The following is a 14,619-nucleotide window of genomic DNA, read 5'->3' as shown; positions in this document are numbered from 1 at the left end:
TTAATTCATAGTTGATGCAATGCTCCACATATTTTATAGGAAGATTGTTGAAATACAAAAGAGATATTAATTCTCACTTAATTGAGACTTCATTTTGCTGTTGAGTTGGAAACCCAGACGAGGGTATCTCTGAAAAGGAAGTGGCAAATGGGGACGGTTCCAGGCTTCACTTTGAGAATCTGAAATGCCATATGCTTTGGGTTCCAACCAGATGTATCTTTATGACAGACCGCCAAAGCATTGGCTTTTGTCCCATCTCTGCCCACCAATGGGACCTTATACACACCTGTTTTGTTGAGCGCATGGCACAAAAACACAGCACCTGGATACTCCATTTTATGGCAGACAAGCTCATGTTCTCCCATGTTTTGCATTCCCCTGGAGATTGTAAACAACGGGTTCTTTGTTTCTTTCGAAAACTCGATTGATAGAAGCTGGATTTGTTTCCCGAGCTTTGAAATACTTAAATCTATGAAGGACTCTAATGATGTGGCGCAAAACTTTTGCTCTCCATTAATGGCTGCTCTTTCGCATCCTCTGATTGTTTCACCAATGGTGTTGGCGTCCCTTGTTTGAGGTTTTAACGAGAAGTGGTTCAAAATTTCAGGCAATTTGGCGCTTGAGAAGGGAATTGACTTGGCAACTCGGTCGGGCAAAAATGGAGTTTTATCACCTGTTGCAATGAGATTTGGTAAGTTCACCAGCTTACCGGTGCGTAGATCCCTTTGAAAGAAGAAGGTAGTTTCATCGACTGAAACAATATTATCGTCCACTTTGAAGTTGTTGTTGAGATTTGAATCAATGGAGGCCTCTGCAAAGATTATTTTCCTTACATTTGGTTCAAGTCAACGACTTAAATTTTGGATTTAAAAAGCATGCATGAGCAAGATGAACCCTAACTGTATGAATACTCCGTAAACATTAACATATGTAGGCATAATGCTTTACCTTGAATTGATTGTTTATTTCCATAACTTCCGGCATGGTAGGTACCTAGAGAGCTTGGAGCACTAAATTTTTTAGATGGTGTAGTATTATTACCTGAATAGTCTGAAAATATTTAGACCCAAATTTTAAATGTTAAAGCTTAGTTAATTTAGCTTAAATAGTTGAGTTTTATTTTCAAAAACGTAAATATTAACATATATATACATGTAATGAAAATCAAATGATTTACCTTGGATTGATTGTTCATTTCCATAACTTCCAGTCTGGTAGGCACCTAGAGAGCTTGGAGCACTAAATTCCTTAAATAGTCCAGTATTATTGCCTGAATAGTCTGAAGACATTTAGACCCAAATTTTAAATGCTAAAACTTTGTTAATTTAGCTTGAACAGTTGAGTTTTATTCTCGAAAACCTAAACCTAAACATTAACATATATACATATAATAGAAATCAAATGATTTACCTTGGATTGATTGTTCATTTTCATAACCTCCAGCCTGGTCGACTCCCAGAGAGCTTGGAGCACTAAATTCCTTAGATAGTCCAGTATTATTGCTTGAATAATCTGAATTTAAACCCAAATTTTGAATGTTAAAGCTTAGTTAATTTGGCTTAAACAGTTGAGTTTTATTCTCGAAAACGTAAACATTAAATATATATATATAATAGATATCAAATGATTTACCTTGGATTGATTGTTTATTTCCATAACTTCCAGCCTGGTAGGCTCCTAGAAAGCTTGGAGCACTAAATTCCTCATATGATCCAGTACCATTACCTGAATAGTCTGAAAACATTTAAACCTAAATTTTAAATGTTAAAGCTTAGTTAATTTGGCTTAAACAATTGAGTTTTATTCTCGAAAACCTAAATATTAACATACATACATTTAATGAAAATCAAATGATTTACCTTGGATTAATTGTTCATTTCTATAACTTCCAGCCTGGTAGGCTCCTAGAGAGCTTGGAGCACTAAATTCCTTAGATGGTCCAGTACTATTACCTGAATAATCTAAAAACATTTAAACTCAAATTTTAAATGTTAAAGCTTAGTTAATTTGGCTTAAATAGTCGAATTCTGTTCTCGAAAACCTAAACATTAACATATGTACATATAATGGAAATAAAATGATTTACCTTGGATTGATTGTTCATTTCTATAACTTCCTGCATGGTAGCTAGCATTGGAATCCTTAATTGATCCATTAATGCTATCTGAATGAAAAAAAAAAGTATATTATCGGTGAACCAAATATTAATGCTATAAAATATATTTTTTTAATTTTTTTCTCCCTAGCTCTTGACTTAGCAATTCTGGGTGTTCACTAAAAGTATATTTTGAAGATTTGAATCACAAAGATAATCCTATTTATAGTATGTATAAGTTAATAGTGATTTGGAAAAATTGAATACAAACCAGATGGTGGTAGAATATCTCTTAAAGCTTTTGGCATTGGATTGTTGGGGAATACTGATTTCCAATAAGCTTCCTCAAGCACAATACCTTGGCTACTTAGAAATACAATCTAGAAAAAAAAAACAAGAAATTCTTTTTAAGCTTCTATATTAATAAAACTCAAGTTTGAAACTATAAGTTGAAGTTGAAATAAATGATATTGTTAGTGGTCTAATGGAAGCTAAAATCATTTGATTTTGGGTTGAAATCAACATTTAGTCTTAAATTTTGATAATTTTTCTTAACTTGTTCCTGAATTTTTTATGTTCATATTAATCCTAAATTAAAATTAAGTGATGATATGGTATAATCTTAAAGTGTCACGTCATTGTAAAGATCAAAATTAAAAAAAAAATTGTTAAATTTTAAAATTAATGTGAACCAAGCTAAGAAAAGTTGGTAAATTTATGGAGTAAATGTTGATATATTTTTGACAATTAAGGAAGGGAGTTTAGTTAATGTAAAAATGAAAGCTAATTAAAACAAATAATAATAAATATGGGAGATTAAGAAAATATTAAAACTCACATTGAGTAAAGCAAAGACCAAAAGGAAATGAAATGCCATTGGAAAATAGTTTGGTTTTTCAGAGTTAAGAAATTGAAGGCTTTGGTATGAAAATGGAGCACTATATATATATATAGCTGCCAAAAGTCAACATATCATTGAAATTATCACCATTTATTAGTCTACAATTTGCATAGTAAGAGAATATTACTTTTTCTAGAAAAAATGAAATTAGTTATTTTTAAAGTAAAATTTTAAATGTAAAATGGAAAATAATTTGTATTTTTTAAAATAATTTTATTATAAATTTTGATCATATTTAAAAATACTCATAATCTCTCACAATTTATAAATAGGAGTATAAAGTAAAATTTTGACAATAATAAAATTTTGTTATTCTATGTTCTTCTATATTGACAATAATACCTATACCAATCGAGTTAAGACTCAATTGACATATATTGTAAAATTTTGCTTCTTTTGAAAAAAATGTCCCTTATTCTATAATCTATAATCATTATAATTTATTGTATTTTTAAACAATTTTGTCTATTGAATTGATTATCTCAATTCATAAAATTACTGTGCCTCAAATGTTAAATTTTGTTAAGAGTTAATTAAAATTATTTGGTGAAAAGATCTCTTCAGTTCATCTCAATTTTAATATTGAGTAAATTGTTTTTTTTAGAATATTAAATTAATTTAGTTCTTTTCAATTTCGAAGGTGAGCAATTAAAGACAATTAATCATTGTGTTCACTTCTTCCCTCAATTTATTTTGATTGGTGCAATAGCCTTCAATGAGGGCTAAATTTATTGAATTTTCAGAATCAAGATAAAAATAATAAAATTTGTAAACATCGAGGATTAAACTTGTTATTATACCAATTAAAAGTATGATAAATTGATGGAGAAAGTAAACCCTACGACTAGTTGTAATTTGTTGCTCATTTTCAAAACTGATAGAAACTAAACTACTTTAATATTTATAGGGATGAATTTGCTCAATATTAAAACTGAGTTTCTTTTTGCCAAATTATTTCTATCAAACTCAATTAAAAATCTAGGAATTATAGAATAGAACCAAACATAAATGACATAAATTTTCAACTTAAACTCTCATTGTTTAATTGTTATGACTTTTTCAATAAATCATACTAATTTGCTATAAGAATTTTTAGAGAATTCTTTACTTAATTTTAAGTTATTGTTTTTACGTTGATTGAGTCTTAATTTAATTTGTATGAGTATTGTTGTCAATGCAGAAATACGTAGGTTCAATTACGCTGAAACACATTATCTTCCTATTTATGGGTTGGGGAGGAGCTATGAATAGTTATAGGCGTTATGTCAAAAAGTTATTATTTTTATTACTCGGTTTCTAGTTGTATTGTGTCGGACTATAATTAAAATTAATTTTGGAAAATTATTTCATTCATTATTAATATATTTTTTATATTTTATAAAAACAGTATAAATTTATCCGAGCATGTTAAAAATATATAATTAACTTTTGAATTTTGTTTAAATTTTTGGCCGAGAATAAAAAATATTATGGTTGACCTCTCTTGCTCTAAATAGTGCTACTTTGTTTCTATCATATCATTTGTCACCTTATACATGAAATAAATAATTAACATAGTTAGTATTTGGAGTAATTTGTATAATAGTCGATATGTTTAGATTTTAAATTGGATAAAAAAATTTAGATATTTAATTAGAAAAAATTGACAAGTTTAAGTACTAAAAGTTATATCTATAATCCATAATATATAAGTTTGGAGAAACTTTTGATCCAACAAAAATATTTAGGGTTTTGATATAATCGTATATTATGATGTTATGTTATAGACTTATCCATGCAAAAGGCAACTTGTTAAGTATGGTAGGTTTGATTTCGGGTTTGGACAAAATACTTTTTACTTTAATGAATCCATCTTGATAGCCCGAATTTTGGCTTATGATCAAGTAGTCCTTACAGGAAGATTGTTGAAACACAAACACACTTGAAATAAACAAAGAAAGAGACATTAATTGTCACCTAATTGAGACGTCATTTTGCTGTTGAGTTGGAAATGGCAAATGGGGACGGTTCCAGGCTTCAGTTTGAGAATCTGAAATGCCATACGCTTTGGGTTCCAACCTGATGTTTCTTTATGACAGACTGCCAAAGCATTGGCTTTTGTCCCATCTCTGCCCACCAATGGAACCTTATACACTGTTGTTTTGTTGATCGCATGGCACAAAAACATAGCAGCTGGATACTCCATCTTATGGCAGACAAGCTCATGTTCCCCCATGTTTTGCATTCCCCTGGCGATTGTAAACAATGGGTTCTTCGTTTCTTTCTAAAGCTTTGGGATACTTAAATCTATGAAGGACTCTAAAACTTTTGCTCTCCATTAATGGATTCTCTTCCACAACCTCTTATTGTTTCATCAATGGTGTCGGCTTCCCTTGTTTGAGGTTTTAACCAGAAATATTATTATGATAAAAATATAATTCAGACTATATTATTATGAAAAATTACCAATGATAGTTTTTTTAATAGAAATATCTCAGTTTTTTAATGTTGATTTTATGAAAAGGATTCGTAACTACTCTTTTTAAAAATGTTATTTTTAAAATTTAAACTTAAAAAATATACTATTTTTAATTTTATGGTTCATGTTTGAAATTCGTGATGATACTTTTTCTAAAATTCGACTTTGTATTCTCTTTTTTAGGAGCAAAGTTTTTGTTTAGAATTTTTTTTCCTATAAAATAATGTTTGACCTCTCTTGTTGGAAAAATATTCTACTTTGTTTTTGCAAAAGATGTTGCCTTTAACATTGTCAATTTTGTAGTTGACTTTTGAGTAGTTGACTTTTGAGAATAAATAATATATATATATATTTTCTTATAAAATAATGTTTGACCTCTCTTGTAAAAAAAAAATTCTACTTTGTTGATGTAAAAGATGTTGCTTTTGACATTGCCCATTTTATAGTTGACTTTTGAGAACAAATAATATATATATTTGTATATATGTGTAACTTAATCAGGCCGTAGAGAGGGGTTGGTTGGTAACTCAATCCTCTAAAATAGAAAGAATTTCATTTAGGTTTTTATAATTTTTTAAAATTTTAAATTAATAAAGGTGAAATTATATTTTGGCCTCCCCTAAAAATAATAAAAATTTGATTTAATTATTTGAAAATTATAAAGATATAGACTATTCAAATGATGAAATTATATTTTTACTATCATAAAAAATAAAATTTAATTTTGGCCTCTCTAAAAAAATTTTCTATCTCCGCTCCTGAGCCTAATATACATATATATATATATATATGTTCACTTGACACCTAAATATAAAATCATTTATTTACATTATATGATAATTATTTATGTAATATCTCATACCAAATCTAGACGTTAGGAGCATAAATTCGTTTTGAAATCCAAAATTTTAAATTTAAAACATTTCAAAATCAAACCTTGTCTTTGTCCCTTTTCAAAACTTTAGAAGAATACATCATTTAATATTTATTCTTTAAATTTTATTGTAGCAAAAATCTTAAATCAGTATAGTTTTGAAAAGTGTGTTTCGATCTTGAAAATTCAATACCTTGCAGTTTGAAATAAAACATTCAAAATATAATTAAACCGTTCCAAAGTAAAGAATTAAACTAAAACCAATAATAGTCCCTTAAAGTCCAATTAAAACAGTCCACATGAAAATGATTTATAAACTTAATAGTTTTAAAGAAATCGCAATTCATAAACCGAGCTCCTGCTATGCCGATCCACCCTATGGTTGGTGGTTATTGGAAAGGAAACATCCAAAATGTGAGCTTACAAGCTCAGTATGCAAAATATCTCAAACATCATATGCATGAATATTATAGAGAATATCTTAGATTATTCTCATATACAAATTCAGATATATTTCAATTAGCAAATAAGATGCAGAATCATTTTCAAAAGCAATTACATAATCAGATGTATATATAGGTCCTACCTAGAGGTGTGCATGGGCTGGGCTCAACTAAAAATTTAGGCCCGTTTGCTAGGCCCAGCTCAGCTCGAAAAATGGGCATAAAATTTTGCCCAGGCTCGACCTGGATAAAAATGTTAAAACCCGAGCTCGACCCGGCCCGCCTATATTAATTTTTATATAATTTTAAAATATATATAATACATCAAAAATACTAAAAACATCAAAATAAATAGTTCCCAACAAATTGAAAATAAAATTAAAAAAATATGTATACTTAAATAACACTAAAATAGATGCAACTTAACAAGTAAATGCATTTAAAATAATAACAAAATTAACAGATGTCTTTAAAATAATAACAAAATTAACAATAAAATAAGTTTTATACAATATCTAAACAATAACAATAAAATAGTAGAAACATAATAGTAAAATGATAGCAAAATAGAGAGAAAAAAATAAGAAAATATATTAAAAACAAAAAAAAATTCATTTAGTGAATTCGGGCAGGGCCAAAAATGTCTTACTCAATTCCTGGCCAATTTTTTAAACGAGTTTTTATTTTTTTGTCGAAGCCCATTTTTCGAGCTTATATTTTTGCCCAAACTTTCTCACATTTCGAGCGGGTCTTTGGACAGGGCCAGGTGGCCCGACCCATGAACAGGTTAGTTAAGGGTGTATTACCGTGCCATTAACAAAGATTATGGGTGTTATGAAGAGGTCTCACGTTCATAAACCGAATGAAACTTTTAGTTATCAAGATCAACATTTTGGGAAAATATGCACCACAATAGAAGATTTGCGAAAGTTGAGGGGTGATTCATGCCATTTATACAAGCATCTTTATTCATCTTATAAGATGATTATTGAAATACAAACACACATAAAGTAAACAAAGAAAGAGACTATTTTCACTTATTCCAAACATCTTATAATTGTTCAGTTGGAGACCCAGGCAAGGGTATCTTTAGCAAGGAAATGGCAAATGGGGACAGTTCCAGGCTTCACTTTGAGAATCTGAAATGATATATGTTTTGGGCTCCAAGCCGATGTATCTTTGTGACAAACTGCCAAAGCATTAGCTTTTGTCCCATCTCTTCCCACCAATGGAACCTTATACACTGTTGTTTTGTTGATGGAATGACACAAAAATACAGCACGTGGATACCTATCCTTATGGCAGACAAGCTCGTTTTCACCCATGTCTTGCATTCCCCTAGCAATTGTAAACAATGGGTTGTTTGTTTCTTTGGAAAGATGGTTTGACAGAAGCTGGATTTCTTTCCCAAGCGTTGCAATACTTAAATCTATGAAGGACTCTAGCGATCTGACACAAAACATTTGTTCTCCATTAACGGCTTCTCTTTCGCAAACTCTAATTGTTCTTTTCATGATTTCAGCTTCCCTTGTTTGAGGTTTTAACGAGAAATGGTTAAAAATTTCAGGAAATTTGGAACTTGAGAAGGGTATTGACTTGGCAACTCGGTCAGGCAAAAATGGAGTTCTATCACTTGCTGCTATGAGACTTGGTAAATTCACCAGCTTACCTGTGCGTAGATCCTTTTGGAAGAAGAAGATAGTTTCATGGATTGAAGAAACCATTTTCCCTACATTTTGGATATAAAAAGAAAGCATGAGCGGTGAGCCCAAGTATAACTTGATTCTCATATTTAACTAATTAAGTTTACAGGCATATATGAGAAATTATCTCATCCAATTTTAATAAAATTTTAGGATTCCACAATGATGAATTTACCTTTGGGTTCTTTGAGTGCTTCTTCTCCATTTCCATGACGGACACTAAAATCATGGTCCCGATCGTCAAATTCTTCGTTTCCATTGTTGGAACTGGGGTTAGATCTCCAAGTATCAAAATATTCATCTTCACTATTTCCCTGGCTGCCACTAAAATCATGGCTCCAATCATCAAATTCCTCCTTTCCATGGTTGCTACTAAGCTTAGACCTCCAATCATCAAAATATGCATCTTCACCATTTCCATGGTTGCCACTAAGCTTAGACCTTCAATCATCAAAATATGCATCTTCACCATTTCCATGGTTGCTACTAAGCGTAGACCTCCAATCATTAACATATGCATCTTCACCATTTTCTTCACCTTCACTACCACTAAGCTTAGAGCTCCAATCATCAGCATATGCCTCTTGACCACCACTAAGCTTAGACCTCCAATCACCGTTTCCTTCATCTACTTCTTTTGCATGATTGCTTTTAGAAACTTTAGCAATTTCAGATTCGCCTGGAATGTTTAAGTAACAGCTATTTTAGAACATTAAAATATAAAACACAAATGATTGAATCTATCTTCTTCTTTTTCTTTTTTTTTTATGTGTATACTACTATTTAGAAAGATTAAATTTATGCATATGAGATTTGAGCCCAATTCACTTTTATTGAAAAAAATTTAAATTGACCACTCACTCGAGCCTTTATTTTATTTTATTTTATTTTAATATTCACAGTTTATTGACTCTATAAATTTTGTCTATACTATTAATATAATCCCTGATTGAGTTAGTATAACGAGTCAACTGGGCACCAACTCAATTAATAGCCTACAAAAATGACTTTTCATATTTAAAATAAGTTATATTATTCGATAGTACCCTAGTCTTTTCAATTAAAAAACAATAAATATATGCCTATGTTTTTATTGTATGTTGTTTTTAAACACACATCTATATTCTAAACCTATAGTTCCACACGCATACGCGTGTGATAGGATTTCTTATTAATAAATGTATTTGATTGAGTTGGTGTCACAAGTTAATCTATTTTTTTAATTTTAATATCGTACATATTTTATATATTGTTATTATTAATTAGTTTCAGACCATACATTTCATTATTTATTAATTGTATGTCATTTTTAAACACATATTTATATTCTAAATCCATAGTTTTTATTTCTACTATAAATATATTAATTTTTGTACGAGAATGAACTCACCTTTAAAAGTGTCATCAAATACATACTTATCATTTTTTACAAGAGTTCCTTGTGAATTTGTTAGACAATTGAAATCTTCAGATGGATCTAAATATTTCCTATTATAATTTACAACATCAAATCCAATTTCTTGAATTTAAATCTCCAAAACTGAACAACTAAAAAAGTGTCTAAACTCTAGGTTAAACACTTAAATACCTTTTTCTTTTTTAAGAAAAAAAAATAAATGTAAATATAAAATCATTAAAATAACATAAAAGATTGAACTTATCTTTTTCACATAGATAAATTATTTTTGTGTGCGAGAATAGACTCACCTTTAAAAACGTCATCAGTAACATACTTATCATTATTTACAGGAGTTCCTCGTGAATTAGTTGGACCATTGAAGTCTTTAGATGGATCTGAAAATACCCCAATATAATTTATAACATTAACTAAGCAAAAATGTTTAAAAACGGTCTAAACTCTAGGTTAAACACTTAAATACCTTACTTTTTCTAAGAAGAAAAAAATAACAAATGTAAATATAAAGTCATTAAAATATCACAAATGATTAAACTTACATTTTTTATATCGATATATTATTTTTTTGTGCTAGAATGGACTCACTTTTAAGAGTGTCGTCAATTATATACTTATTACTATTTCCCTGCATATTAGTTGAAGCATCGAAATCTCTAGATAAGTTTAAACTCAAAATCTAAATCTTCAAAATTAGACATCTCGACGAAAAAGTGTTTCCAAACTCTATAATAAACAATTAAATGTTTTTTTAAAAGAGAGTTAATAAGATAATTGAATACAAACCAGATGATGGTAAGATATCCTTCAAAGCCTTTGGCATCGGATTGTTTGGGAACACTGATTTCCAATAAACTTCTTCCATCATAGCACCATGATTCCTTGCAAATACAATCTAAAAAAATTAATAAATTAATTAATTAATACAAAATAAAGTGACCATATAATTAAAACAATTTATTACTAAATATTAAAGATTAAAGCTCACATTGAGTAAAGCAAAGACTAGAAGGAAATGGAATGCCATTGAATGTAGTAAGAATGGTATGCTCATTTAGATTTTGGTATGAAAATAGATCAATAAGTTACTTGTATTTATACCCATGCATGCATATATGTTGTAAATGGATAGCCAATAAAAAATAGCTTCTAAAAGTCAACATTCATTGAAATTATCAACCTTTATTAGCTCACAATGTGCATACTAAGAGAATAGTTTTTTCTTTTCTTTTCTTTTCTTTTCTTTTTATGTTGTTTAATATACTATTTAGTGTCAGGGTTTGGTTTAATATTTTATTTGATTCTTGAGTTTTTTATTATTTAAATTTAGTACTTGAGTTTGTTTTCAGTGCTTACTTTAACTTTTAATCTTGTCATACAGTAATAGGCACCAACCCGAGATCCAAATAAGCTTCGGGTTGCCTACTCGCGACCCGACCAGACCCCACTAGATGGATGCACACGAGACGTACAGTGAGAGGACAGTTAGGGGAGCTCATGATATTGGCTCGCACGAGTTGAAAGGAGCTTGCGGTATCAACTTGCAGGAGTCGAAAAGAGTTCGCGGTCCCAGCTCGCGTACACCCAAGGAGTTCGCATGGAGGAGACTGCGAACTCTAGCATGCAACTTGGAACGGTACACATGTCCAACATGCTCGAGGCCTACTTAAAATGTCAGTCCTATGAATAGTGGGATTAAGTCATGAACAATGATAATATATATAAATACCTGAATGTTTCCTCTAATGAGACATACACAAAATTACTCAACAAATCCTAATTAAGTACCTAATTTTTTTGTCTCTATTAAGTACCTATATTTTTTATTAAAGCGCAGGCGTTAAATATTTATTGGGTCACATAATTTTGTTTGGATTGGGTACCAAATTGAATGTTGAATTCAAATTCAAGTACCAAATTGAGAAAAAAACTCAGGTACCAAATTGAATATTAAAACTAAACTCAATTACAAAATGGTATATTAACCCTTCTTTCTAAAGAAATTATCGACATTAGTTGTCTAATTTTCCCTTGACTTATAATTATAATTACTTTTCTTTCATTGTTGGAGAAATTTTTTCTAAATGCTAAGCTATTGTTTTATTTCTTGGTTTCTATCTGTCTTTAAACCGGATTATAATTAACATTTAACTTTTCTTTTTTGCAAAATTATTTTTTATAACACACTTTATCCGACTCAACTTAATCAACTTATATACCAAATAATACCATAATATTGAGTCTCCGCACGACGGGTTATTATAATTTTATTCATCATCAATAATAAAAAATATTATCAATATATATATAGATTTTTTTCTTTTGAATTTTGTTTACATTTCGGATTAATCTATCGTATTATATTTGAGTTTAACCTTTTTTTTTTCTAATGTAATATTTGTGGGTTTTTTTTTGTCTAATGTGATATATTTATTTGACAAGAAGTTATATAATTTAGTAAAATAATGATGCCGAATTTTTAATATTTAATTCAAGTTTTAAGGTTGATTTAACGAAGAATCATAAGTAAGTAATAATATTAGCAATCATTTTTAAAACTCAAAAAAATCACAATTATTTAAAAAATTAAATAAATTCGCAATTAAAATTAATTTTATTTTATGAACAAAATAATGAAAATACAAACCTAATAATATTAGCAAATAGTTTTTCTCAACCAATTCTAGAACTCGAATTAAATATTAAAAAGTTAACATTATTGCATTTGGGTATAAAAAAAATATATAACTTTTGTCAAATGCAAATATCATATCAGACAAAAAAAAAGAAAAAGAAAAAAAAATATCACATTAAAAGAATGTCAATCTGTCGACTGAATTTTAACTCAATTGGTATCATTATTATTGTTAATGCAGAAAAACGTGAATTTAAATATGTTAAAATATATTTATTTTTCTATTTAAAGATTAGTGAGAAATTATATAAAAAAGTAGGTAAAACTTAAATACTAAATAGTTGTTGTCAAGAGAAATGGAAAACATTGGTTGACCTTTTTCTTTTCTTAAAAAATAGTGCTACTTTGTTTTTGCATATGATGTTATCTTTTGACATTGCCGCTTTTATAGTTGACTTCTTCAAGGAAATGACTTTTAAAATAATTGTAATTTTATAAGGAAATGACAGTTTTTCAAGAGGCATACTTTTTAGAGAGAATGGGGTTTGTTTTAAGAGAAAATGGAATTTTTTTTATGGTGCATGAGCATGGATAAGGTAAGTGCTTGAAGTGATTGAATATGTGTCAGTGGAAGTGCTCATTTCAGTTATCATTATGTCGACTTATAATTTGTCTTATTTGTCGGTACATTTGATCAAAATATTTCTTGTATTTTTTAAGATTTTGTGCAGTTAATCTTGTGTTTATTATTGGATAAGAGATTGAATCGGACAAGACTTTTCAAGGATTCCTGTACAACCTACTTATCTTGTATATTAAGATGTGCAATCCAAGAATAGATGGACTAAATTTACGATCTTTTGTATCATTATATTAAGGATAATTGATTTGATGAGATTTAAGCACATCAAGATGGATTAAAGTTTACTTTGTGAAGATGAAATTGTGCTGTAGATATTGAAGGCTTGTTCAACCTTGATAGAGGTTTTATTACTGAGGCAAATGTTTTTTTAAGTAGCTGTCGAATTGCCAACGAAAGTGGTTACTTCGGCTAACACTTCAACAGGCAACATAACTTGCTTTATTTGGAGTTGGAAATCTTTTCAACCATTTCAACTTGGCAATGACTTAAATGATTTTGTGGACGTGTTTGACCCATGTTTGAAAACCCAGATTGTGGTGTAACGATTTGGTTTCCAATGGTGTTGAAAAATTCGGTTTTGAACTGAATTTAATGAATCATATTATTAAATAATTTATAATAGAACAATTACGTTACAGAATTGAGGGGGGTCAAATTAGTGAATTTGATTAATTAAATCAATTATTAAAAATAATACAAGGACTAAATTGTTATGTGACAAAATGAGTGTAAGTGATTTATGACTTAGCAAGGTCTTAGATGGCAATTTAACAAAGGACTTTAGGAGTAATTAAACCATTGTGAATCCATGGTAATATTACTTAAGTGAACTAAATTAAACACCATGTTAATCATGTATATATATATATAGTGGGATGAAAGAGAAAAACTATTTTCTCTTCTTCCAATTTCTTCAAGCTTTCTACCATTACCGATCCATAATTAAGGCAATTGTTAAGTCTTCTTCGTGAATTAATGATAAATTTTTAATTGCTAATGCTAAATCCTTAAAGCCCATTTGCTTGATCATTGAATTAATGGAATTATGGTTCAATTTCCATTGTTTGGAGTTTTAGGAACTTGAATGTTAAGAGATTAGAATACATGTATGTTAGAAACTAGCTAGTTTATGGCTCGAACATGCTACAAATATAATAAGAAGTATTCAAATAATGTTGGACTTAATTTAAATGATTTGATTAATTATGTATTATTAAGGACTCAATTGTAAAGGATAGAAATTTTGAGGTCTAATCTTAAATAATGATAATAGGAGCCCCTTGTACTATATTTATAAAGTCGATTTTGAATTCAATTGGGAAAATCGAAGGTTATAAGCCATCAGATTAATAGGGCTTATAAGGACTAGAATGAATAAAAATACATTTATGTTTAACTAATGTCAATATGTGAATTTGATTGAAAAACTGATAGTCTTTTGAAACTATATTAT

General features: G+C 29.1%; 3 protein-coding genes across 3 annotated transcripts; all 3 read right to left on the bottom strand.

The window, feature by feature from the left end:
- Window positions 1–30: 30 nt before the first annotated feature.
- LOC121204583 (polygalacturonase non-catalytic subunit AroGP2) lies at window positions 31–5,211 on the bottom strand. The gene is made up of 9 exons (XM_041074662.1): window positions 5,002–5,211; window positions 2,367–2,475; window positions 2,087–2,164; window positions 1,860–1,952; window positions 1,633–1,734; window positions 1,411–1,512; window positions 1,178–1,279; window positions 949–1,050; window positions 31–838 (listed from the first exon to the last, which is right to left on the bottom strand). Exons 1-9 carry the CDS (start codon window positions 5,209–5,211, stop codon window positions 90–92), a joined length of 1,647 nt encoding a protein of 548 aa, XP_040930596.1. The 3' UTR covers window positions 31–89.
- Window positions 5,212–7,716: 2,505 nt separating this feature from the next.
- On the bottom strand, window positions 7,717–9,243 carry LOC107938364 (uncharacterized). The gene is made up of 2 exons (XM_041075520.1): window positions 8,650–9,243; window positions 7,717–8,500 (listed from the first exon to the last, which is right to left on the bottom strand). Exons 1-2 carry the CDS (start codon window positions 9,100–9,102, stop codon window positions 8,429–8,431), a joined length of 525 nt encoding a protein of 174 aa, XP_040931454.1. The 5' UTR covers window positions 9,103–9,243; the 3' UTR covers window positions 7,717–8,428.
- LOC121204582 (BURP domain protein RD22) lies at window positions 7,833–8,285 on the bottom strand. Its single transcript, XM_041074661.1, has one exon. The coding sequence runs from the start codon at window positions 8,283–8,285 to the stop codon at window positions 7,833–7,835; it is 453 nt and encodes a 150-aa protein (XP_040930595.1).
- Window positions 9,244–14,619: the final 5,376 nt, after the last annotated feature.

The sequence above is a fragment of the Gossypium hirsutum genome, chromosome A08 (genome assembly GCF_007990345.1).
Source record: "Gossypium hirsutum isolate 1008001.06 chromosome A08, Gossypium_hirsutum_v2.1, whole genome shotgun sequence".
NCBI classification, from domain to species: domain Eukaryota; kingdom Viridiplantae; phylum Streptophyta; class Magnoliopsida; order Malvales; family Malvaceae; genus Gossypium; species Gossypium hirsutum.
Note: the sequence above shows the minus strand (reverse complement) of the source record. Positions and strands in the feature narration are given on the sequence as shown.